The sequence below is a fragment of the Haliotis asinina genome, chromosome 1 (assembly GCF_037392515.1).
Source record: "Haliotis asinina isolate JCU_RB_2024 chromosome 1, JCU_Hal_asi_v2, whole genome shotgun sequence".
Classification (NCBI taxonomy): Eukaryota; Metazoa; Mollusca; class Gastropoda; order Lepetellida; family Haliotidae; genus Haliotis; species Haliotis asinina.
Window position 1 is genome coordinate 94,642,021 of NC_090280.1, and position 24,120 is coordinate 94,666,140.

At 40.6% G+C, this 24,120-nt stretch overlaps 1 protein-coding gene and 1 long non-coding RNA gene across 4 annotated transcripts in view; one reads left to right on the forward strand and one right to left on the reverse strand.

The window, feature by feature from the left end:
* Positions 1-125: 125 nt before the first annotated feature.
* Positions 126-3,361, reverse strand: LOC137284539 (uncharacterized). The gene is made up of 3 exons (XR_010956911.1): positions 3,262-3,361; positions 2,624-2,954; positions 126-845 (listed from the first exon to the last, which is right to left on the reverse strand). It is a non-coding gene; the product is annotated as an uncharacterized lncRNA (long non-coding RNA).
* Positions 3,362-9,364: 6,003 nt separating this feature from the next.
* Positions 9,365-24,120, forward strand: part of LOC137255745 (spermidine synthase-like) — a 39,209-nt gene continuing 24,453 nt past the window's right edge. Inside the window, exons 1-2 of one of the 3 annotated variants that reach the window (XM_067793257.1) lie at positions 9,365-9,414; positions 16,244-16,414. In XM_067793257.1, coding sequence (XP_067649358.1) covers positions 16,251-16,414 — 164 coding nt within the window. In that variant the 5' untranslated portion in view covers positions 9,365-9,414; positions 16,244-16,250. Of the gene's footprint in view, positions 9,415-13,110; positions 13,202-16,243; positions 16,415-22,643; positions 23,054-24,120 lie in introns of those variants that run through there. The other 2 variants (XM_067793266.1, XM_067793274.1) reach the window with 2 other exon arrangements.

Sequence of the window (24,120 nt, forward strand, 5' to 3'; positions counted from 1 at the left end):
TTCATATTCAGTTATCTGTAATATGAAAAATCATGTGGTATAGCTACATCCAGGGTATAGTGGAGCTTCAATAGAACGTTTACCCTGGAGATATTGAGATTCTTGAAAGAAAACCAAGTTCTATGGGAAGTCAACATCTTTATTGAAATGAGTGCAACCTTTCGGTGTAGGTACTGACACCGTTATCTAGCTTATGATACAACAATTTGAAACATGGAGAAAATATAGATCACTGCTTGCTGAGTATATGCAATTAAGGCTGATGTATATTGGATATCTGAAAGTGGTTTCAGCAGAGCAGGCTAATGTACAGAGTTATTGGGTGTGATTAGAGTTTATACAGTTGATGTGTTTGATGTACGATGAGATAACAAGTAAGTAGGTTGAAGCACACAGTTGTGATTACAGTAAACAAAGGCAAGTGTGGAAACCATGGTTGGATTACCGGTGTAAGTCTTTGATTAGGTGGTGATATGCTGGGCAGATGAAATAGCCTTTATCACGATTTATAGTGGGGTTGAAACTTTGGATATTTATGGCTTCAAGGAGCTTCCTAATCTTGTAGTCTGCTAGGTTGATTTCCAAGATATTGATGCTGTTCCACAGGATGTCATGGTCAGGGCTGGCTTGGGTGAGGTCTGCTATGGAGATTTGTAGTCGTTTTTCTGGACTAAGGTTATGTGTTCTTTAATTCGTAGAGGGAGTGGGTGGGATGTTTGACCAATATAGGAGTCTCCACATTCACAATGGATCTGGTAGACTACTCCAGTGGGGTCATGCTTAGTTGTTGGAGGTGGTTTGCCTGTGGCTCGCAGGAGGTTCTGGATGGACTTGCCTTTCTGGAACTGAACATTAATTATATTAACAATAGCAGTGAGACTATTTATAATGCGCCTTTTCTAGGTTAGATATTTTGCTCACAGTGCACAATCTGAGCATTATTAGTCTTAAGACTTATAAGTCTTAATTCATTCATACCAAAATTGGAGGCATTAAAAGGAACTTGCCTCTCTTTAATTTGTTTTTTTAACCTTCCAATGAAATTTTGTTTCTTGGATCCTCCATTTTGTACACTCATGTCCTAAAGCATTTCAAAAACAATGAGAGGTGACATAATTTGATCCATAATTTGTAGGGAATATGGACCAAGGAGGATGGATGTCAGGATCTTTGTCAGAGGTAGTTATCAAATAGTGTATGTGTCATGAAGCTATGGCTGACTTATCGAGTTCACAAGCTATGTGAAAAGCAATGGTCGTGGAGTATAATATGACTGTACTCAGTAATAGCAAACACTGATAACAACGATGCACAACAAAGCCTAACTAATGGCAGTGTACCCCTATGGTCAAGGACTGGTGACCAGAATAGTGGGTTATATTAAACTTCATGAAACAAGCAGTGGATTTTCTTGTATTTAGCGGTTAGCAAAGAGCAGAACTGTTCAAGCAATGATATACTTTAAGTTACCAGCTAGCCAGACAAACCCACCATGAGAGGTTACATGACATTTCAAAGCGCTGAGTCTGATTGCGGCCAAGCACCTCTATATACTGCAATCAGATTTATAGGATTAGTGCATTACTTGCCAGTATATACTCTATACTTGTAATATTACAACATCACTACAACAGTTAACCTGTATTTAATCACACATAACAGAAGATATTTTGTGGATGAAAAATGCATACACATACATCATGTTAAGTACAAAATCATTTGAAAACAAATCTGCATCTACTACCTGTGAACAATCAGTCATTAACAAAACCAAATGCCTGATTAATACAAATGCATCTGATACAATCAATACATCACAAGTAAATATCAACCACATGGATATAAGGACTAGATTGTAATAGTAAATCTACCTAACATGCAATCTTACACAGAGACAGTAGTACAAATTCATAAACCATACAAGATGACGCGCGAATGTACACTTGATTCATGAAGACACTTAGCATGTCTGGATATGGTTAATGGCTTAGAATTGAGTCATTTCAATAGTCTCCTTTCTCAGAGGAACCTTCGGGTAGATTGACCAGAAGATGCTTAATCAAATCATTACATGTGCCCTTTTTCCAGTTCCAGTAAGTTCCTCAATGGTATGTGAATCACCCAATCCACATGTTCTACTCACCTCCCATATTAGATTTGTTTGTATGCAAGAGAAATGAATTGCTATGAATTTTGTTACTCTGGTCAATGCACATTCTCAGTACAATGACACCTCTTAACCATGTTAACTGGGTTTAATTTTCCGTAAATATTTACCAGATGTAATTTAAGTTGTCAATTCCATAAAGACCCTGGTTATAATGGTCTCACGACATTTCATCGGGTAACCAATCTCCTGCTGGGTGAACAGAGGCAACTTTGAACAAACTCACCTGCTAAGGTGAGACCACATACGTCCCAATTCTGCCTTTGTTGTGAGGCAGGACTTAAGTCCAAGAAACTGTCAGGAGTTAAGATGTCCACATGGTCACCCATCCAAGGGCTGTCCAAGCCCAAGGTTGCTGAGGGGGCTTACAACTTGACTTCTACCAGTCCACAGTCACATTCATGCACTGGCACACATGCATAAAATGATCACTACAACACCAGGCTCTATACTCACATTGGTTTACTTCGCCTTTGCCCACCTCTCTCACTACAACTTCAACACTCAACAGAATTAGCATATCTAGTAGTTCCGCCGAGTGAGGACAGGAAGATTTTACATCATTTGTAGCAATATCACAGCAGTGGACACAGAAATAGACTTCATACATAGTCACTTCATCGCAAAGCCTGCACCTGAACGAGCCTCCTGTAGTTACAGCTACAAAATAATACACTGATGATGGTTGATGTCAATTCCCCTGTATGCCTTCAATGTTTACTCTTCATTTCTTTCTGAACAGTATTTTTTCAGTATCATCCTTCTTTGCGACATATGAGACGACTGACTGTAATAAAGGGAAAAAAAGATAAAATTATGAGAGAAAGCTCTCACGTCATCAAGGTTAGTAGGGTGGAAGGGAATCTATCCAACTACCATCCAAACATCAGAAAACTATGTCCCTTATTCAACGTTATCCCACTTAAAATTCTTTGTCCTTTCCACGGATGTTTTAGAAAAACTGGCTGAATCACTACAATGGTCTACCACAAGTTGGCCTAGCTTTTACACGCAAAACATACCAAACATTATACAAAATCTGGACACTAAAGCTCTGTATAATCATGAACAGAAAAGTCTTAATTCATTCATACCATTCTATATCACATTGTCGTTCGTTCTGCATTGATGACGTTTGTATTCTTTCTGTACGCTCCTTGAAAATACGCGGTCTTGCTTTTAGTCAAATAGAGTGCCCTCCCCTTGGCTTCAGAGAATCAAGGAAGCGCACTTAAAATGATATCAACGTGACTAGGCCGTGTACAATATGGATTGTCCGACGCAACGGAAAGCTGCATCCACCATGTTGAGTGTGTGAGTTTGGCTTTACGCCTCTTTTCAGCAATGTTTTAGCAATATCACCAGAAACACGCTTCGCACATTCTACCCATATGGTGAATTGAACTCGGGCTTGGAGTGACGAGAGATAGAACGCTTTAACCACTGGGCTACCTCACCAGCCCTGCGTTGTTGGATGTCCATTACTGGTTAAGTAGGAATAGATATTTTGATTCAAACGCATTTGACCAACTGACACACTGCTTCCCAGAAATCTACAGAGTGTGTTCCTTTGATTTTGTAAACTGGGGCTATTAAATAATCAGAAGAGAAAATTTGTCAAAAACTAACTTTCAGCTGTCATCATGCCGTCATATGGAAAGAAGACAGAGTTGTGAGACCATAGTCTCACATAAACACTGTTGTCCCTAATCCAAAGCGTAGGCTGCAAGCGAATCTATCCATCTAACTTATAATTAAATTATCCGAAATGACCTGTGCCATTTTCATGCACGGGAAGTAAGGCGTGGATGAACTTGAAACTCTTTTCCTCTCTATGGATGTTATCAAACACTTTATTATCAAGTGATACTTGTTGAATTCTAGAACAAAGTCGAGGAGAGGTTGTAAAAGTTTCGAAAGGTTTTAATGTCGACGAATTGTATAATTCCGATAGGAGTTCAAGATTAAATGGGTACACTTTAGGAGCCATTGTCTTTTTCTGACAATTATGAATTCTCATTTAATCCAAATTTAATATCACATAAAGACTGTATATCTTGTGTTTTATATCCGTTTGAATTAATGAAATTACAAACTCCATATGACGAGTTCCCGTCTACAATGTATACAACCATTAATACATTGGGGTGTTCACATATTTCTGAAGTGGATGCATCAATACATGTATATATATATACTATGCTCTGTTAAATCATAGGAATTGGTCTAAAAGAATTTTTTAAAAAAAGAAACGCATATGATATATAAAAGAATACTGAGTTAGTTTTATGTTTCATGTAATTTCAAGGGTAAGAATTTAAGGTAAAAATTCACATGTGTATAGACAAAGAGGTCGCCAAAACAACAGCAGCCTTATTGTGTTTCTGTTTAGTTCAGTCTACAAGATGGTGTCAAATCAGTGCTTCATATGGCCACCACTGGCAGCAATTACTGCTCGGCACTGTCTTGGCACAGACTGGATAAGTCAACGCAGTCGCTCTTGTGGAAGTCTTACCCACTCTTCCTGCAATGCGATGGTCGGTTGTGGAAGTGTCTAAGGCGTGTTTGACGTTGACGTAAACGTCGATCTAATTCATCAGATAGGCGTTCTATCGGGCTTAATTAAAATCTGGTTATCGGGGACGGTTATGGTCCGGGAAAGCGAAATGTAAATCACACCTCCTCAATAAGGCTTCGCTTTCGCGGGAATGGCCGAGTAACAGTGAACACAGAATTTCGCGTTCCCGAGACTCTCAGTACACAAGAAAAATGAAGAAATGTGAGTTGTTATCTGATACCGTAGTCATGGTAGAAAGTTAATAAATATGTAACAATAAATGACCGAGTAACAGGCTGGAGGACGACTTCCACGTTGGACCGTTCTAGCTGGAACAGTTTAACGACCTCAAAAATGTTCGGATGGCTTAAGCTGGCAAGCTTGTTTATCCTGTGGTTCCATCCCCCGACGTTTTTTGTTGGTTCGATATCCAAGATTGCCGAAGTGGTTCCAAACTTGTGATCCGAACTGGCGACGCTCCACCCACGCTGTCGTAACGTCATGAGCGCTCTTTAGGATCTGCAGGCCTGTGAGCGATGGTATTAAGCCAGACGTCATCGACCTTGTCCAAGGGAACCGGAGGCAAGGCTGCAGCTGCCACTCACTAGTCGTCGAACCTCGTCGTTATCCTTGTAGTATGAAACGGCAGCCTCCTTCTGCAAACGGTGCCATATGCACTGGGAGAAAGTATCCTCGAAGTAGGGTGTTGGGAAACAGACTTCTCACAGCACTGTGGGCCGCAAGTTCAAAAACAGACCGGAATGTCCTTGGATCGAGGGAAGGATTCAGATGGTGGGCCATCTGACACGAGTGTGCTAGTGTCCTACTGCATGTATCCTCGGATTTATCTGGCAGCAAACAGTACACGAATCGGAACATGTAGCCTTGACACTCAACATGCAGTGCATAGGTCTGCTCGAACAGCCAAGACGCTGAGGAGAAGGTGCCATTTGCCGGGGAATAGGGATTACTGAAATTGCGTTTTGACGGGCCTACACCTTGGGAAGACCATGGCAAGATATTGACGTCAGAACTGGCAAGGTAGCAGACTGTGAAGCATTCTGTATGTGAAGTAACGCTGCCATGAGGGAACAACTCCCTCTGTCGGTCCATACTCGGAAGAATGTGACCTACATGACCTTCGCTAATGTACCGATTAGCTGTCAATTCCCCTGAACCATCACTAAATCAGATCACTGTACGCTGGATATCTCACCTCACACCATGGCACTTCTATGTGCGAATCTGTCGACCTTTCGAATGCAAAACATTCATTTCTTCGACGGTAAACACGCTGTCGTCCATTTCGCCGATAAAGAAGAAATCGCGATTCATTACTGACCTCCAGCTTATAAGGTTCCAGTTCCCGACTCTACGACACCTCCGAAAGCGATTGCTTCTTTCAAAGCATGTATAGTAACCGGACAATAATTGGCCTTCATGGTCCAGTCCCCACTTTACGTAAATGATTCCTGACAGTTTGGTCGGAAATTCTTCCCAAATAATTGATGCGTTGTACAGTCTTGATCACGGCTTTGGCAAGACGGTGATACAAGCGAGCAACCCTGACATAGCGGTCCGGAGCTTGGGTGGTAACTCTTGAACGGCCGCTCTTCGGGCGATCTTGGGCGAAATCGGTCTTCTGATTGGCGGCACTCGTGGCTTGATGATATCCTCTTTTCCAGGCAAACATGAATAACAGAATTAGGTACAACGTTTGCCTTGTCATAGTGATCGATACCACATGTTTTTTTTTCACTCATTTGCTCGTGCATTTTCCTTTGCATGCTTTCTTGGTGGCGTTTTCTTCGAACGCTTCTAAATTGCCGCGTTATGGCGCTAAAGTTGTTTACAATCACACAAAGATGACGGTTTGGAAAGAAATACACGTACATGTAGTATGTTTGTATTGTTTTTGCCGCAGCTACATGAGTCCTATGTTCTCAAAATCACTTATGTGTTTCTCTCTTTTTTCTAAAGAGTGTACCATATGCGCAAAAGAATATATAGTTTACAAATGGCAATCTTGACCGTGAAAAGGATTATTATCACTACCGAAGAACAATTAGAAAGCCTTGTCAGTTTTCATAAACGAATGTATTTGAGATGAAAAACAGTAGCCCTGAAATGTTTTCAGGGTATCTTGATTTCAGTAGATATAATCCAGACCGGCCCTTGAAACGGAAATAAACCAATTAATTAGTTTCTGAGAATTGAAAGCGAAACATACACATTGCCAGAAATATAATTAAAGGTACTAAAAGTCACCTCCAGAATCACGGGTCATCAGGAGGAAAGTTAGAGAGTGAGAGGTGCCACAAGATTGCCAATTCAGCACAGTATGCGTCATAAGTCTCGTTAGAGCTGTGTGTTGTGGCTTAAGCGGCGAAGCGATATGGGAGGTGACTATCATCACGACACAATGGTGGCGATACGATAGTATTCCGATACTATACAATCTCTAGAAACAGAACACATTTGTTACATCAAATTACTGACACATTATTTGTTATAGAGCAGATCTTGTGTTATATTCTCACACACTTAAACGTTTAATAAAGTTTAAGAAAGTACAGTCACACATATTCAGTAATAGAATCAGTATACCTTGATCTAACATGTGTAAATGTGAAACTGAAGTTTGCCTTGGGAAGTTGTGTTTCTTCACCAATGCTTTCACAGACAATTCAGTTTAACTTGTATCAGAATTCCGAATCACTGTTAAACAATCTCTCAAGTTTACATTCTAATCTTTATCCTCTCTTTGGTATCTTTCTTAACAAAGCTATAAGACATCGTTCATAGTTGTTAATAAATGTCGTCATTTGTCAAAAAACAAAAACATATTTCACTTGACTTGAATGCAAGGATTCTACAGTTCACAAAGTTTGAAAAAGGGTTCACATTCTTTCACATGTATACTAACGGCTTTTTTCGTGTAACAGACGGCAGACACAAACACATTCAATTTGTTTTTGAAATTCCGATGAATTTTACAGAGACTCTTTTCTCTTACTGTTTTCTGGTAATTAGCACATCTGAAACTGACAATTATCATTTGTCGGGGTTTTTTTGGTGGTTATTACCACTCTTGAAACAAGTAAATTTGACATGTTGAATTTACTTATTTACCTTTTCATGTTATGCGTTTAGAAAAAAAGAAATTAAAAAAGACATTTTGGCCCCTTTGGGCTTTCGTATACTTTCTTTCATCGTCTCCCATAACAATCCACACTTGATGGCGTTCGTGCGCTGTCTTTCACATATTCGTTGTTATTTTTAGGGTATACAAATAATGAGACACAAATAAAAAAATATGTTGTATTGTATTGTGTTGTACTATCTCTAAAACATTGAATATGTTACACATGCCTCAATACAACTAATGCTAGTTCACAGACATAAACTGGAAGATGAAGTCAAAGTTAAATCGTTTAGACAATGTAATGAAACAGTAGGCGATTAATATCGCTTTCTCTAAACATACCGAATCTATCAACCCTTAGAAAACAATATCTACTTGAGCATGTTTGTGATAATCCTTCAGTAGATATACGTTCATCACAGTTATGAAATCTGTTTATGAACCAGTTACTTCAAAATTAACCACGTGTAATAAGGAAGATTTATATTTGTTTTAAAAAAACTACCACGAACGTATTTACAAGTCGCTGATGTCATGTAAAAATCATGTCATTCATATTCTAATCATAGTTATGACCTCTGCGTCCAGACGTATAGAGAGTAAGGGTGAAAACGCGCGCTCGTACCACGGTACGGTATTTATTGCGGTGTAGGTCTTCCTGTTCGGTCCCTTTCGGTACGGTATTTGAGATACGATCATAATGCAGAAAACTGACAACAGGAGTCAAACCTTATATTATTTACATTGTTAACATTAGATTAAAAAACTGCAGTCCTTGTCGTTTTGAATGAAAAAAAACTGTCATTTCATGCCTTGATAGAAATGATTGTACCAAAACACAGAATGTTTGAATGCAGTGCAGTACAAAGAACCGAAAGCGAAATACCATTTTCTACAGAAACAAAACCAAAAAACAAAACAAAACAAAACCAAAAAACCCAAAAAAACAACAACAACAACAAACCCCACCCCCACCCCCATCCCCCCACCCCACCCCCACCCCCACCCCCCCCCCCCCCCACCCCCCACCCCCACCCCCCCACCCACCCCCCTTGGTATACCCTTCCGGCCCTACTGAAATGGTGGAGGTTGTGGCCCAGGGGTGGGGCAATTACGTTTCTGAAACCCATGAGCACAGATGTGGTCCTGACAAAAAAAAATCTTCCGATTCCACGATTGCCGGATGATGACAACCAGACATCCACCAGTTGCTGCACACCAAGAACGGTCATCACTATCACCATCAAGCATTCTATATGAAAGCAGTGATGCGTTCGTGAAGCTGTGCCTCAGTGAATACGCACAATGGACAATAATATGATAATGTTAGTCAGCTCCATGTGTAAAACAGCCATTGACTATAGCTCCAACGGAACGATCTATCTAGCAATATATAAAAAATACAAATACATGTATACGGCCTTTCATACAGCGGGTTTGTCGAGGTTCTTAGTCTCCTAGGAGTTTCATTATTCCCCGATATTCTGTTAGAAAAGGAAAACGGATTGCTCTTGGCCTGCTGGAATCCCGACTGTGACGAAAACAGTGAGTGCATATCATATTTATAGTACATGTATATAGATAACAAATTAGTATTCTCAATCCATCCAGTTGTGTGGAACTCTTAGAGTTTATGTACCCTTGTGTTGTGTAGCCATCAGTTGTTGTGAAATGCTGCTAGAGGTTGTGTGTTGTTATAAGCCTGCGTTTAACTAGCATAGGCTCTCCGCATAGTTGTGAAGTGTTGCGTTTAGCTATGAGCATTTGCGTGTATACAGCTATGAGGATTTCCATGTAGGTATAGTGTTGCGTTTAGCTATGAGCATTTGTGTGTATATAGCTATGAGGATTTCCATGTAGCTATAGTGTTGCGTTTAGCTATGAGCATTTGTGTGTATACAGCTATGAGGATTTCCATGTAGCTATAGTGTTGCGTTTAGCTATGATCATTTGTGTGTATATAGCTATGAGGATTTCCATGTAGCTATAGTGTTGCGTCTAGATATGTGCATTTGTGTGTAATAGCTTTGAGGTGAAGATATTAAGTGTTGCGTTTAGGAATGAGCTTGTGTGCGTTGCATTGTGGTTTGTATGTGCGTGGCTACTATTTGTCCACAGGCACACAAGTTACACCGAATTAACCCTGTCATCGTAAACCAACCATCCCACACACCAGTTTGTCATAGCGGTACGCTTAAGACCCCAGCTTCCAATCAGAGTTCACAACAAGTACCACGTGCACGAAGCGATCTTAGTACTACGACTACCTACACCTTATGCTAAAGTATAGGAATTACGATCATCAAAGAGACAAGATCGCTTTGAGCAAGTGGACCCAGAAACACATAAACTGGACTGTGATTTTCATGTATACACTGTGGACTAAGCTCGCTGATAAGGTTGGTACTAAATGCGTTGTCTGTCTTCGCGGGACAAGAGACGAAGAATACATTACAGCTTTTGTCGAAATAGTAAGGTGTTTGCACCCGTTTATATTTGAAATCTTATGCAGATTCATTCGGGTCAGCTTCATCTCTGTAGGTGTCTATAACAGTCATCAGCCTCCACCAGGGTTTCTCTTTGAAGAAGATCACTGGCGCGTGGTGGCGATAGTTATGAATCCGTCTTTTGAGAACCTGGTTTATATCAGGTTTTCGTGGGCATCGAGGTCACGCCCTCTTTACATCGTGACGATAAAACCCTACACGACATGAATGTGACGTTAGGCGCAACGTCGGGTTTATATATATTTCAACGATATGTGTGTGGCTCCGGTCTAACGCCGAAGTGTAACGTTGGTCCCACTTTCACAATACACTGACTCCGAGCAAGGATAATCTACACGCCTCCCGGCCTCCCTGCTCTTTGTTTTATCCCATTAATGCCGGTCTCAAGATGAGTAATATCATGATCCATCATGTAACAAGGTGCCAATTAAAACTGAAGGTATGGCTGTATGGAGGCGGGGTCATAGTAGTGCATCCTCCCATAAAGCTTTCCATCGTCACTTTTGGGGCCCAGGGTCGATTCAACACATGGGCAGATCCAGGAAGTTTGAAAGGAGGGGGTTCAGCGGGATCGGATGGCCTTCCGATGGTGGATTTACAACATATCCAATGGTCCTAGCCACATGTTTGTATGTCTGTTCCATCTGTAACATACCGATTGCTCTCTAGCCTCTGCTCTCTTGGTTAGATGAGGCATGTTCCTGGATGTCAATCGATAAACATGATTAGCTTTTATACCCTAATTTAATATGGGTCACTTTATGCACAGTTTCCATCATATTCGTGTACATTCGGAATGTTTTTCAGAAAATACGGAACACAAGTGCAAGCTTTCACTGGGAGTAGACATGTTGTGTTCGAGAGATGTGTTTTAAGCTATTTACAAACAGACTGACAATTATTTTGACAATATATTTTGGTGGAGTTTCTTTCGGACGCTAGGTTATATATTCTTAAACCATTTGTCTGTTATTTAGCCCGTGCCCCCTGTGCTACCCTTAGTTCAAAATATTACATAGTGCAATAACTTCTGAATTCACTTACTGTGTAGTGTATATGATATATCGTCTAACTCAGTATATTTGTATGCGTGAACTCTTCCACAAAAATGACATATAATTCACCTAATGAATGTTGTCATGGTTGTGTGGACCTGGTACAGCGATCGTTGTTTATTAGTGTTGGTGGAACAGTCTACCTGATGGAGGGGAGAGAGCTAGTAATTAAAAACCACTCGACTGGAACAGAGTGAGTGAGTAAGTGAGTGTAGTTTTACGACGCACTCAGCAATATTCCAGCTATATGGCGGCGGTCTGTAAATAATCGGGTCTGGACCAGACAATCCAGTGATCAACAACATGAGCCTCGATCTGCGCAATTGGGAACCGATGACATGTTTCAACCAGGTCAGCGAGCCTGACCACCCGATCCCCTTAGTCGCCTCTTACGACAAGCATAGTTACCTTTTATGGCAAGCATGGGTTGCTGAAGGCCTATTCTACCCCGGGACCTTCACGGGTACAAGCATGGATTGCTGAAGGCCTATCCTACATCCGGGACCTTCACGGGTACAAGCATGGGTTGCTGAAGGCCTATCCTACATCCGGGACCTTCACGGGTACAAGCATGGGTTGCTGAAGGCCTATCCTACATCCGGGACCTTCACGGGTACAAGCATGGGTTGCTGAAGGCCTATTCTACCCCGGGACCTTCACGGGTACAAGCATGGGTTGCTGAAGGCCTATCCTACATCCGGGACCTTCACGGGTACAAGCATGGGTTGCTGAAGGCCTATCCTACATCCGGGACCTTCACGGGTACAAGCATGGGTTGCTGAAGGCCTATTCTACATCCGGGACCTTCACGGGTACAAGCATGGGTTGCTGAAGGCCTATCCTACATCCGGGACCTTCACGGGTACAAGCATGGGTTGCTGAAGGCCTATCCTACATCCGGGACCTTCACGGGTACAAGCATGGGTTGCTGAAGGCCTATTCTACATCCGGGACCTTCACGGGTACATGCATGGGTTGCTGAAGGCCTATCCTACATCCGGGACCTTCACGGGTACATGCATGGGTTGCTGAAGGCCTATCCTACATCCGGGACCTTCACGGGTACAAGCATGGGTTGCTGAAGGCCTATCCTACATCCGGGACCTTCACGGGTACAAGCATGGGTTGCTGAAGGCCTATCCTACATCCGGGACCTTCACGGGTCCGACTGGAACTGATTGTTTGTAGTAGTCATTATGGTCACCAACCGAAAATCCAAGATGGCTGCCATCTGACAAGTTTGTGCTGTCATTTGTCAGTTCGAATGTTCTTACGTTGCCAACATCTCAATACTGACGCTGATTTTTTTATCGTTTCAACATGTATTCGTGTAAACGCTTTCGTGTCATATGCTACTTGTAATGCCATCAATATTCTGGAAACGAAATAATCAGGCATATTTGCCCCAGAATTACCTCAATTATGTTAATATATGAAACTGTCATGCTGTTTATATAGTAGGGTGTTCATACGTGTTAATGTACCTGTACGAGTGATCTAGACCATGCGACTATTAATACATCCACATAGTCCCGTTAGTCCATACATATGTACCTATTACTTTACACAGCGATGCGTCTTTCCATCACTGAGGCAGTGAGGTAGCCAAATGGTCAAAGCGTCCGTTCATCGCGCTGAAGGCCCGGGTTCGATTCCCCACAGCGGTACAATGTGTGAAACCTATCTCAGGCGTCACCCCTCGTGATATTGCTGGAATATTGCTAAAAACGGCGTAGAAACAAGATGTAAGAAACTTCAAATTAGAGCGAGGTAAGTTGCATTAATGATCAGAAACTGTTGATATGAAAGCAATCAGTCACCGATACACGATAAGAAATGTAAGGTCGCCTCCAGCGCCAGTAATACCACCTCGAACTGGAACACAAGAGGCCAATGTAGTTCCTTACTAACGCTTAATCTCGGAGTGCATGAAATTTTGATAAACACAAATAATTCCTTATAAACTGAAAAGGAGCCACAATGAGAACACATAGTCAGAACCCGAAGAAATCGGGACTTGTTTCATATATTATCGAGCATTGGCATTGCTGAAAGGGCTGTGTGGAAGGGAAACTATTTCGGTTCAGGGTGTGTGAGACAGGCTATTTGTCACCTAAAACGTGTCTTAGAGAGACAGCAATCGTTTATGTCGTATATCAATATATCAATATGGTGTATTACTAGTACTGAAGAGTGAGAGAACTAGCATTATATAACATGTAAAGTATAGCTGATTAGAGACATGACAGTATGCACGATGTCCAATATAGTTGTTTGTCATAAATATTTATTACATTGTAGCCCGAAGATGCTGAATGATGACCAATTTGTATACTTTTCACAGACACCCTCAAAAACCTGACTCTGTCTGTTTGAATTACTTACCAGTGTTTTTTTAATGTGTGCGCAAAAAGCAGAAAGCCATTTTACCCTGGGAACCTCTCACCACAAGTTCAAGTAGTATGGGAAAATTTGGTCAGCCGAAGAATGAAAGACATCTATCAACAAACATGGCTTGAATCTATCTATCTATCATCGAAATGTCTGTATTATAAACATTGGAAGTCTGAACTATGCAAAGAATATTATTTATCAAAAATCACTGAAATTCCGTGTGGCTTTATCTCGTTTTCGTTGTTGTTTGTTGAAAGTGGACGTCATATTAATATTCATCGTAACCATAGAATTTGCAACCTTTGTAACGATAATGTTGTCGAAGATGAATACCATTTTCTTTTCATATGTCCCGCCTATGGAAACCTTAGAAAGAAATATCTAGCATCCTACTATTGCGCTCATCCAAATGAAATAAAAATGACTATGTTATTAACAAATGAAAACACTATTGAATTACAGAACCTGTCAATGTATATCTATTTTGCATTTATACAAAGAAAATATACTTTAAACTTATAATTTGTAAATATTCCACACGTGCTTTTCTGCTGCTCATTTGTAAATATCGTGTACATAAATGTACTAAAGGCCTGCGGCCTTTTAAGTACCGAATAGAGATTGATTGAAATACACCACTAAATCCGAAATGATACGATTTAATTTAGGAATTTAGGAATTACAAGTAAATGGTCACACGACAGCTGATGCATAACGGTACCATAGCGTATGTTTCATCCTGTCCCCCTCTTCCCCACCCCCGATCCAGCACTCGCCCCCAAACCAAGACACACACATACACACACACACACACACACACACACACACACACGCGCGCGCGCGCGCGTGCACACACACACACACACTGACACACACACACACCACACCAAGCTCCCGGATGACATATATGCCATCATATCCCAATTGCGTGCTCCTGGCGATGACCTTTGGATTGTCTGGCCAAGACCCGATTAATTACAGACCGCAGCCTTATAGTTTGAATGTTCCTCAGTACGGAGTAATCCTAATCTTACCCAAAGTTCAATTTAGTTCAACAGAAAATCGGTGTACGTGGAGCGGTAAGCACAAATACTGCCATGGTGGACATCTCGCTTCAGGCAGACTGTACAACATAGGTCTGGGCCACTTCCAGAATAACCCGTCTCCAAGGTACCGGGGTGAATGTCATTAACACATTTGGCGTATAGTACACTGAGGCGTTATGAAAGTGAATACAGCTTTGGCACTCCAGTAACAGTTCTTGGAAACATGTAACAAATGATGTAATCAATGTTATATGCACAAGCATAGTTTATTCTGAAAGGTACATGTATGTATCTGTTTGAGCGAGAGAAAAAGCGCCCGTGCCCCACTCTCGGCATCTCTGGCGTATGGAGTAGCATTTACTGACATTAGCTGATGATTGCTGTGCGCTGCTCTAGTGAGTAAGGTTTGACCCAGTGTGTTAATCTCTAACGTGAATAATTTACCCTGCTCGACGCCGCCTGTTGCCTCAACTTATCCAGGTTTTGTGGGGATGAGCTCTGTTTCTACTAAATATCATATGATGGCGTTGACCAAAAGCTCATTTTCTACTCGGTATCCCAAACGAACCCCATAATGTACTGAGCAGCAAAAGAAATAAAATTCTGTCGTTTTGTCAAGTTTTTAGATAGAATGCTGTTTTTTTCTCTCGAAAATTGTTTCTTTTGCTGATTTGTACATGGTGACTTCTTGTGACAACTTAATTAACAGGCACGATGACTTTGTGTTCTAAGTGAGTGTGTATGGTTTTAACGCCGCATTAAAGAATATTCCAGCATTATCACGAGAGGGAACATGATCAATGGGCTTCACACGCTGTCCCCATGTGGGGAATGAACCGGGTCTTCCACGTGACGAGCGAACGCTGTAACCGTTAGGCTACCCAACAGCCCTTGTACACTGGGTGTTATTGTATCCTAATGGCGTGGAATATTATATGAATCACGGGATTTTTTGGTCCACATCCGATTATTTATTTGTTCGTCACGTTGAAAACAAGGGTACAATTCGCAAAATGGACAATTTTTGACGTCCATTTGTAGCGTCCCAAACATTGTCATTGCTGGATTATTGCTAAATATAGGCGTAATACGCACTCATTCACCCACTGCACTTCATACCATAGTATGAACAATATCGTGGAATATTTAGACAAGGAACGGCAAATGAGTTCTAAAAAGGGCTCCCTAAAAAAACACGATCGACGATATCATAACCGAGCTTTCGCGTATTTACATCAAACTTTGAGAAAAAGGAAAGTTGATTTTGGCCGATGGAAATCTTGCTGAGTCATTAAGCAATATAAGGTACGGGGACTTTTGAACTGAACTTGCGCACGAGAGCATGGAGTTTTGATCCAATTAATTATTTCAGGGTAGCCATGGAGGGAGATGGCAATTACCCACCCACCGGATATACCCCGCAGTCGAGGATGTCAGATGGGTGGTTCCATGAGCGATGGGATGGTTACGGAATTGGCCTGGAAAAGGAAGCGATTCTAGAACAGGAAACAACAACCTATCAAGATCTCCTGGTCTTTAAAAGGTAATTTGGTTTCATTCGACTAAAATATTAATAGTTTTAGATATGATCAAATCGACTAAGGTGCCACGGAAAAGTAAGCAGCAAGGACAGTAATGTGTTGTATAAAGTCATACCGATTCATTCTATTGGGATTGAGTACGAGTGCTTTAATCCACTTTTTGCATGACAAAATCATAAGTTAAACGATCGAAATGTTGTATTCGCTCGTAAAACACAACTACTCCCGGGTGTTTGTGTCAAATAGTTGTGCTTGAGGCATTTTAGGATGTGAATTAGCTTCATAGCTCAACTCTTCCCATTCTAACTTAATCCTCCTGTTCAGATTAAGAATGTCTCTGATGGGGCCACCTTGAAAACATGGCTGTTCTTCATATAGTATCCATCTCTTTTACTCTTCTTGTCTCTATAGTGCTTATAATTATCATCTCTATGACATGGCTTCTGTTCAGTGAAGCACTGTTTTCTAAACATGCCTTGTGTTAATTGCTGTCTCTCATCAACTGTTTGTTCACTGTTTTGCACATTTACGCATCGTCTGATATCAATTTCTTTATTCGTGCTTTCGAGAATGACACTCCTGACTTGTATATCTTATGCCTTAGTGGTGAATTCTCTTTCTAGGTGCAATCTTTCTTCTTCCATTTTCAGTTTTATCTTGGAGAAGTCTTGCAACTTCTTCAAAGCCTCTGTTTTAGACAAGGCTTCAGTATTTTTCTGATCTTCTCTAAGGCGAACAGCTGTCATTGAAGTAACCTGTGATAACCTAGTTTTATTTGACTTGTCTGGGACATGCTATCGTGGGGACCATATTTATAAGCACGTATACGTTACCCCAAAACGTTTCAGCTGAGAAACGGACCCTTACCCGTCCATACAAACAATATGATTTTTTAAAATAACATCTGCATTCATTGTGGGTCTTATGTAGGTACACATATTTTTCTCTTTAACATTTTGTAGCCAAGTCTACCATGTGTCGTGTTTTGTTTCGAATATAGTGATTGAGTGATGTGTGAGTGAGTGAGAGAGAGAATTTAGTTTAATGCCGTACTCAGCAACATTTCAGCTATATGGTAACTGTATGTAAAGAATCGGGTTTGGGTCAGACAATCGAGTGACCAACAGCTGGGGCTAGAGGCGACTAAGGGGATCATGTGGTCAGGCTCGCTGAATTGGATGACACGTGTCATTGTATCCCAGTTGTGTAGATCGATGCTGATACTGATTGCTGACTGCCGCGTAAAACTTTAACTCACTCCAAACTACCACTATGATACCCGTACCAAATGCATTCATGGCAAATAACAGATTTTGTTTTTCGCTAGCAGCAGCAACAACAACTAAATCGATGTAAACAACTTCTTATCGCATGCGACATGCGTAACATGTTTTGTGGTTCTTATTGAAAGGGCACTGATGCGGAGCGAATAATGTTTCTCACCAACGGTCGAATTACGAAATCAAGCAGCAAATTGGTCAGCACCCGCTTCCTCGACCACAATTCCTCTTGAGGACGTTCCCAGCCGTAAGTCACATGTCAGTGAGACAAGCAACCAGTGTGTGAGAACCCGTCGGACGCGAACCCGCGCCCTTCAGAATGTTAGCCCGACAGCTAACCGACTGAGCTACGTCCACATTGATGCATAACGTGCAAATTTAGCTAGTCATTCATGTGACGTCTCGGAAATGAACGGATAGAGTCGGACAATTACGAAGATTAAGGGTAGACTTGGTGCCTCACCTTTCAGTCTACTGAGGGTTGCCGAATGGTCCCGATATCATTTCGCACGATCGTCCTATTCCGTAATCTACAAGATACCATGCTGTGTTGAATGAGCCGATATGGTTCGAACTGAAAACGGTTGTTGACGTCAGGCGTCAGACGTTGACTTCACAGTGCATGCATGAATGCTTGTATAAAAATCATTGTGTGCTTTCGTGACAGAAAAGTGTTGTAGGGAACACAGTAAGGATAATGTGGATCGCGCTAAGAATGAGTGAGACATGGGCATATGTTTGGTGAGTAGTTAGACTTCGAATCATTATTGAAAATATGTAGATCTAGAGGTGAAAGTTGCTGGAGGTCGATTTCCATCAGCCCAAAATTTCGACATTAAACCATTTCATCGTTTATTTAACTTTTGACGTTTTTGTAATGGTGCAAATTACTGAATGACTAATAATAATTACTAATGTATATTAGTTTACAGTTATAATTCATTTTATCCAAACAGATATGTTTGAAACCGAAATATAGAATATATTTAGATTATTTTACATTGACCAAAGCTGCGAATAATATAACATGGCACAATGTGACTAATGTAAGTCATCCTTACTAAATTTAAAAATTGAAAATATATTAAATACACAAAATGTAATACCTCAGCACCTGTTAATACCAAGAAATGTGAGCATATTAGGAGTCAAAAAAGAAAAAAAATATTTAAAACGGGTGCTAACGAAAAAATGCGCATCCGCCGGGAACTACTACTGGAAACTCTCAACATCGTTGGGTTTCTGTAATGCCATGGTTGGTAGAGATGAAACATCAGTGAGCGGAGCTTATACGCACTCGCTGAGCTTGACGACCTTGTTGCTATGCCAGCGTCATTGGGCATTGTTTCAAGAACGTGCTTTTGAACAAAATCACCTGCAATAACTTAAAATAGTATTATGACGTGTCTTTAAAGTTTGTGGTGCTGTATTCTAAAGGTAGGCCCAGATAATTAAACTTCAAGGTGTTTGATTTGTTTTCATAATAACGAAGTAAAATGACTTCATCTTTGTTGATCAGTCTACGCATAAACTATCAATTGCGCATGTGGGAGGTGCAACAGAAATCACGAACCAGTCACGAATTCTGGGATATCATCTGGGTACTGACGGGAAAAAAAACATTATAGCTAAAATGGATAGAATTATCACTAAAACGCCCGCACGTTATCAGAAATGAGCGGGCCACTGTAACTTGATAATGCCCGCAAAATGCTTGACGACCAGCCATTATCAAGCCCGTTGTTAGGTAACGTCATAAGTAGCTCAGCTGTTGAAGTTGAATCACAAGGGTTCATTTTCGACCATATATTTGGCTCACATTCGTCACATGTACCAGTGGTCAAAGGTCAAGGTCGAATGTCGTCACTCTCAATAGTGACGCCATCTGTGTTCTATGACGTTTCTATATTTGAAAAAAGTGTCAGTGACCTGCTTCGTTTGTTGTTGGCAGCAAATGCTTTAAAACCGATGCCGTTGTTTTTATTCTTGTTTTATTAAAAATTCTATTCATTTTAGCTATAATAACGGTAACGCTATTTTTCAGGGCATTATCATTTATGACACATATGTGTCATAACACCTTCGAGTGATTTGATTGGTAAATACGTGAACTTTGACATTACTTTTACTACTTTCATCACTCATTCCATTCATGATTTTCATTCAAGTTTTCACACCTAAAACGAAAACACTTCTATGGAGTTAGATAAAATTTACTTCATTTATTGTGGTTACAAGCATTATTTTCAAATCTATGATAACTCAAGTTTCTGTAATAAAAACTAAAATAAAGCAATCTATAACAATACGTAAACAAATACGTCTAGTAGGCCTCTCATGAGTGAAACAAATATTGCGCTCCCCGTAAAAGTTATTGATTTCGTCAAAATTGTATCTCTATCACCGTCACTGTCAGCCGCATCCATTCGCATCCTCCCGCACAAACATATATTGTCATTGCCATGCCTCCGTGGTTTCTTATGTAGGGGTCAAAAGCACTTCCCAGAATCTGAACACAATAGGCTTGAAAGCGTCTTCGTTCGAGGTTGTAGGTTGTGTTTTCAGACCCAATTTTCGGTGAAGTCTTCAACATAAACATCGAATCTCGACAAGTGGGAATTCCAAGATGAGAAGGCGTCACCGAATTGTTTAGAGTAACTCGTCCTCCGATGAAGAACATTAAGCTCAACTATTTGAGACATACAGTTCACTATTATTCACATTCATCTTTGCTGTTGAGTTTGCCGCTCCTAGTTAAATGCTCCCTATAATCTTCTTCTTTGTGAACACTTCTCAACATGACGACTAGCCCGACTGACGTTCAGGCAAGATCTAGGTCACGTAGTCAAGTTCAAAATATTTACACTTCGCAAGTGTTTTGATTCATTACATTATTGCTTTTGAAAACAAATCCTCAACTGAAAAGAATTAAATTTTGATTACGAGTTGATTCTGTCTTAATTTGTTTATTTTCTTGTGATTAGGCGCCGTATAGGAAATGCATTGCTATGCAGCGTACGTTTTCCTGGAGTGAAGCGGTTGACATTCCAATCACCACTATGATGTATTAATCCGCGTTACATGGTTATAGATATGAAAGCAAAATACTGCTTTATTTTAACGATATTTCCACTTTTAGAACGTGGGTAATAATTTGGATGCAAATCTCGTTCCCCTTTCATATAAAGTTTATGCCCCTCGTGAAATAATTTTGGTTTGTCACTAAAGCTCGGGAAGTAAAGTACAAATTCTAGTACTTTTTTGGTTGAGTCCCATCCGGGATTCGAACCCACACCCTGAGAGTCAGGCACCTTATCGCCAGCACACAAAGTCAGCCGCCTAGCCTGCTCAGCCACCGCGACTTCCATGAAAGTCGGACAACTGGTAGTCTAGACTGCGTACTTTGTGTACCTCTCCGATAAGTGTGAATTGGCGCGGCTCCCGCGGCCGAAAGCTATGATTACACGATGCCATTTAGAAAGTGGTCAAATGCAACATATGTCTTATTAGGGATTTCACTTTCTCAGTAAAGTACAAATTCTAGTACTTTTTTGGTTGAGCCCCATCCGGGATTCGAACCCACATCCTCAGTGTCAGGCACCTAATCGCCAGCACACAAAGTCAGCCGCCTAGCCCGCTCAGCCACCGCTGTCGCAGTGATACTGGACCTAGTTTGACTCGAGGAAAACTGGGAGTCCTCACACTGTAGACGCACTTTCTATCAATATGTGTTGGAAGTAATAAACAGAATACTAAACTCGCTTCCGTGAAATACCATTTTCATTAAACTCGAAAAAGATTTAGTATCATACTCGCTTTCGCTCGTTTGATACCAAATCATTCACTCGTTTAATAATACTGGTATTACACGGAAGGTCGTTTAGTATCCTCTATTTACTACCCACGAGGGCGAAAATATGCCAGGCCATTAGGCAAAATATCACTTTGTCACAGTGACATGACAACATTCTTCAATGCGTAATACATGCGGCAACGGCGAACAGCCAGCCTATGTTTTAAAGCAGATTTTTTTACATCAATTTTGACGACTTCGGTAATGAATCCCTCTCATACTATGTTTACGACACTCGCTCTCGCTCTCGCTCGGGAAATACTAACAGTTATGCCCTCGTGTCGTAAACATAGTAATACATGAGCACCAATATAATATAGCCTCTAATTTGAGACACCATTTTAATGATACTCGCGATTCTACCAGTGAAGCTAGGTTATTTTCTGTATTCTTTGCACCGCAGACACTGCGTGGTTATTAGTGTAATTACAAACTGAAAAAAAGTTGGATGAATAATATTGGTGAATTACCGTCGTGCCTTTGATATTCAACAAATCAAACCGTGTCGATGAAAAATGTGAAGATGATTTTGACATTTCGATCGCTATTTTAAATTCCTATCCACCGATGTTCATATATTCCAAATATGGAACATCCGAGTGGGAATTTCTATATATTCCTTACATGGGGTGTTGAAAGATAGTGTATGATTAAAATATGGAACAGGTGCCATAAATTCGACGCAAAATTAATTATGATTCAAATTAGAAGCGTTGCCCATTTAGATCCATGCTATATAAATTAAGACAGCCAAATGATGCTTGTAATTTTGTGTGTGGATAATACATAGTAAAGGTTTTTAAATATTCATGTCATCAAGTTCTATTAATGACAATAATAATGATTCTAATAATGATAATCTACAATATTTCAAAAATGCACAAGAATATGTAGGTATCTGTTTTTATCCATGTATGGAAAGGATTAAAGGAATGCGTACTTCTCTCCAGTTTATATTTACTTTAAAGGACTAGATTTCAGATTTTTTGTGTGTTTGTAATACAATTGTTCACGTCAATGCGATACAAACATTCCCAGTCCGTGAAACAGAGACCGGATGGCCGGTTAACCTAAAGGGAAGTAATTCTAGCGGAAATCACCTTGTTGCCAAAATTAGCGCGCACATGTTGATATCGCAGAATAGCTTGGGAAGGCCGAGCCGATCGTCACACAATTCTGAGGTTAGCTCGAGAGAACGATTCGTTTGCATTTCACAAGTACATTTTGTCATCAGTAGGAAAATCCAGGCCAAGTGACTGACAAAAAACTCACTCTACAAAGCTGCCGTTTTGTGCATGTATTTTCCGTTCTCAATTTTCCGTGGACCGAAGAAGCATTTCACCGGCGAGTGATCACGGACAACGCATCATGGCAACAGAAGCTCTTGTCAAGGGAAGCTGGTTTCGAGAGGTTAATGAAATGTGGTCTGGATATGCAGTCTCCTTAGAAGTGGAAGAGGTCTTAGTCCACGAGAAATCAGAGTACCAAGACATCCTTGTTTTCAAAAGGTATTTCAACCGATTTACATAGCAACAAAGCTGATTTCATCCCGGCTGTTCCGTTCCCCTCCCTGCCAATGTCCCCATTTTAACGAGGTCACTGTAACTTGGTCCACTGCCTCTCTCTCTATACCGCAAAGCCTGTAATGTAAATGTGGTTGTTTTTAGAAAACAATCGAAAAATCAGTACGTCACACAATAACTGTATTTGGGTCATTCGGGGAACTGTTTCGAAATCTACTTTGTCACGCAATGTTTTGTTATTTTTTCTGAATATAAGAGTTTTTGCACCATGCCCATGGTATTTTTATGCTAGTGAAACTTTATCTTTGTCCATGGTTTAAATGCAGTGCTTTAATATAATATTAGGCTAATACTTAGTCCCTGAATATGTATCATTTTGATAGAAGAAAAGAAATTCTTTTAAACTGAGAAGCGCCTCTGAGTGAGTGAGATTCATAATCTGAAAAAGTGAAAACCGGGCATGCTTTCTCCATTTAGGGCTATATAGCATTTCATAAGGGCAAATAATGGGGTTCAGGGACTTTATGACAGACAATGATAATGTGCTTGCTGAGTCATCTGTGTAAACAGTTTCCTTATTGTGACTGATTTGTGAAATACTTAAACACTGTCATTAGACTGTCGTTTGAGTTTGTTGTCTAAGGCTGCACTCAGCAATATTCCAGCTATATTGAAATATGAACTGTAATAAAATTGACAAAATCGTTACAATGTGTGAAGCAGGACATGCTGATGAGGCATGCCATTGTGTAACAGCTGTACAGCAGTTTCACTGATCAATGCTCGTCATGTTAATCATAAGATATTATGGTCCAGGCTCCATAATTTACCGACTGCTGTCATGTAAAGGGAATCTTGCCAAGTGAGGTGATAACTAAAAGTCACTAGATTATCTGGCCCTTATTTAGTTCTTTACAGACCTCTGTTATTTAGCTAGAATATTGCTGGGTGGGGTGTTAAAGTGAACTGGCTAGTCTGGTCCTTGTATAACTGTAAAAAGATCGCAGCCATAATGCTGGAACATTGCTGTGTTGAGTAACAGACAAATTACT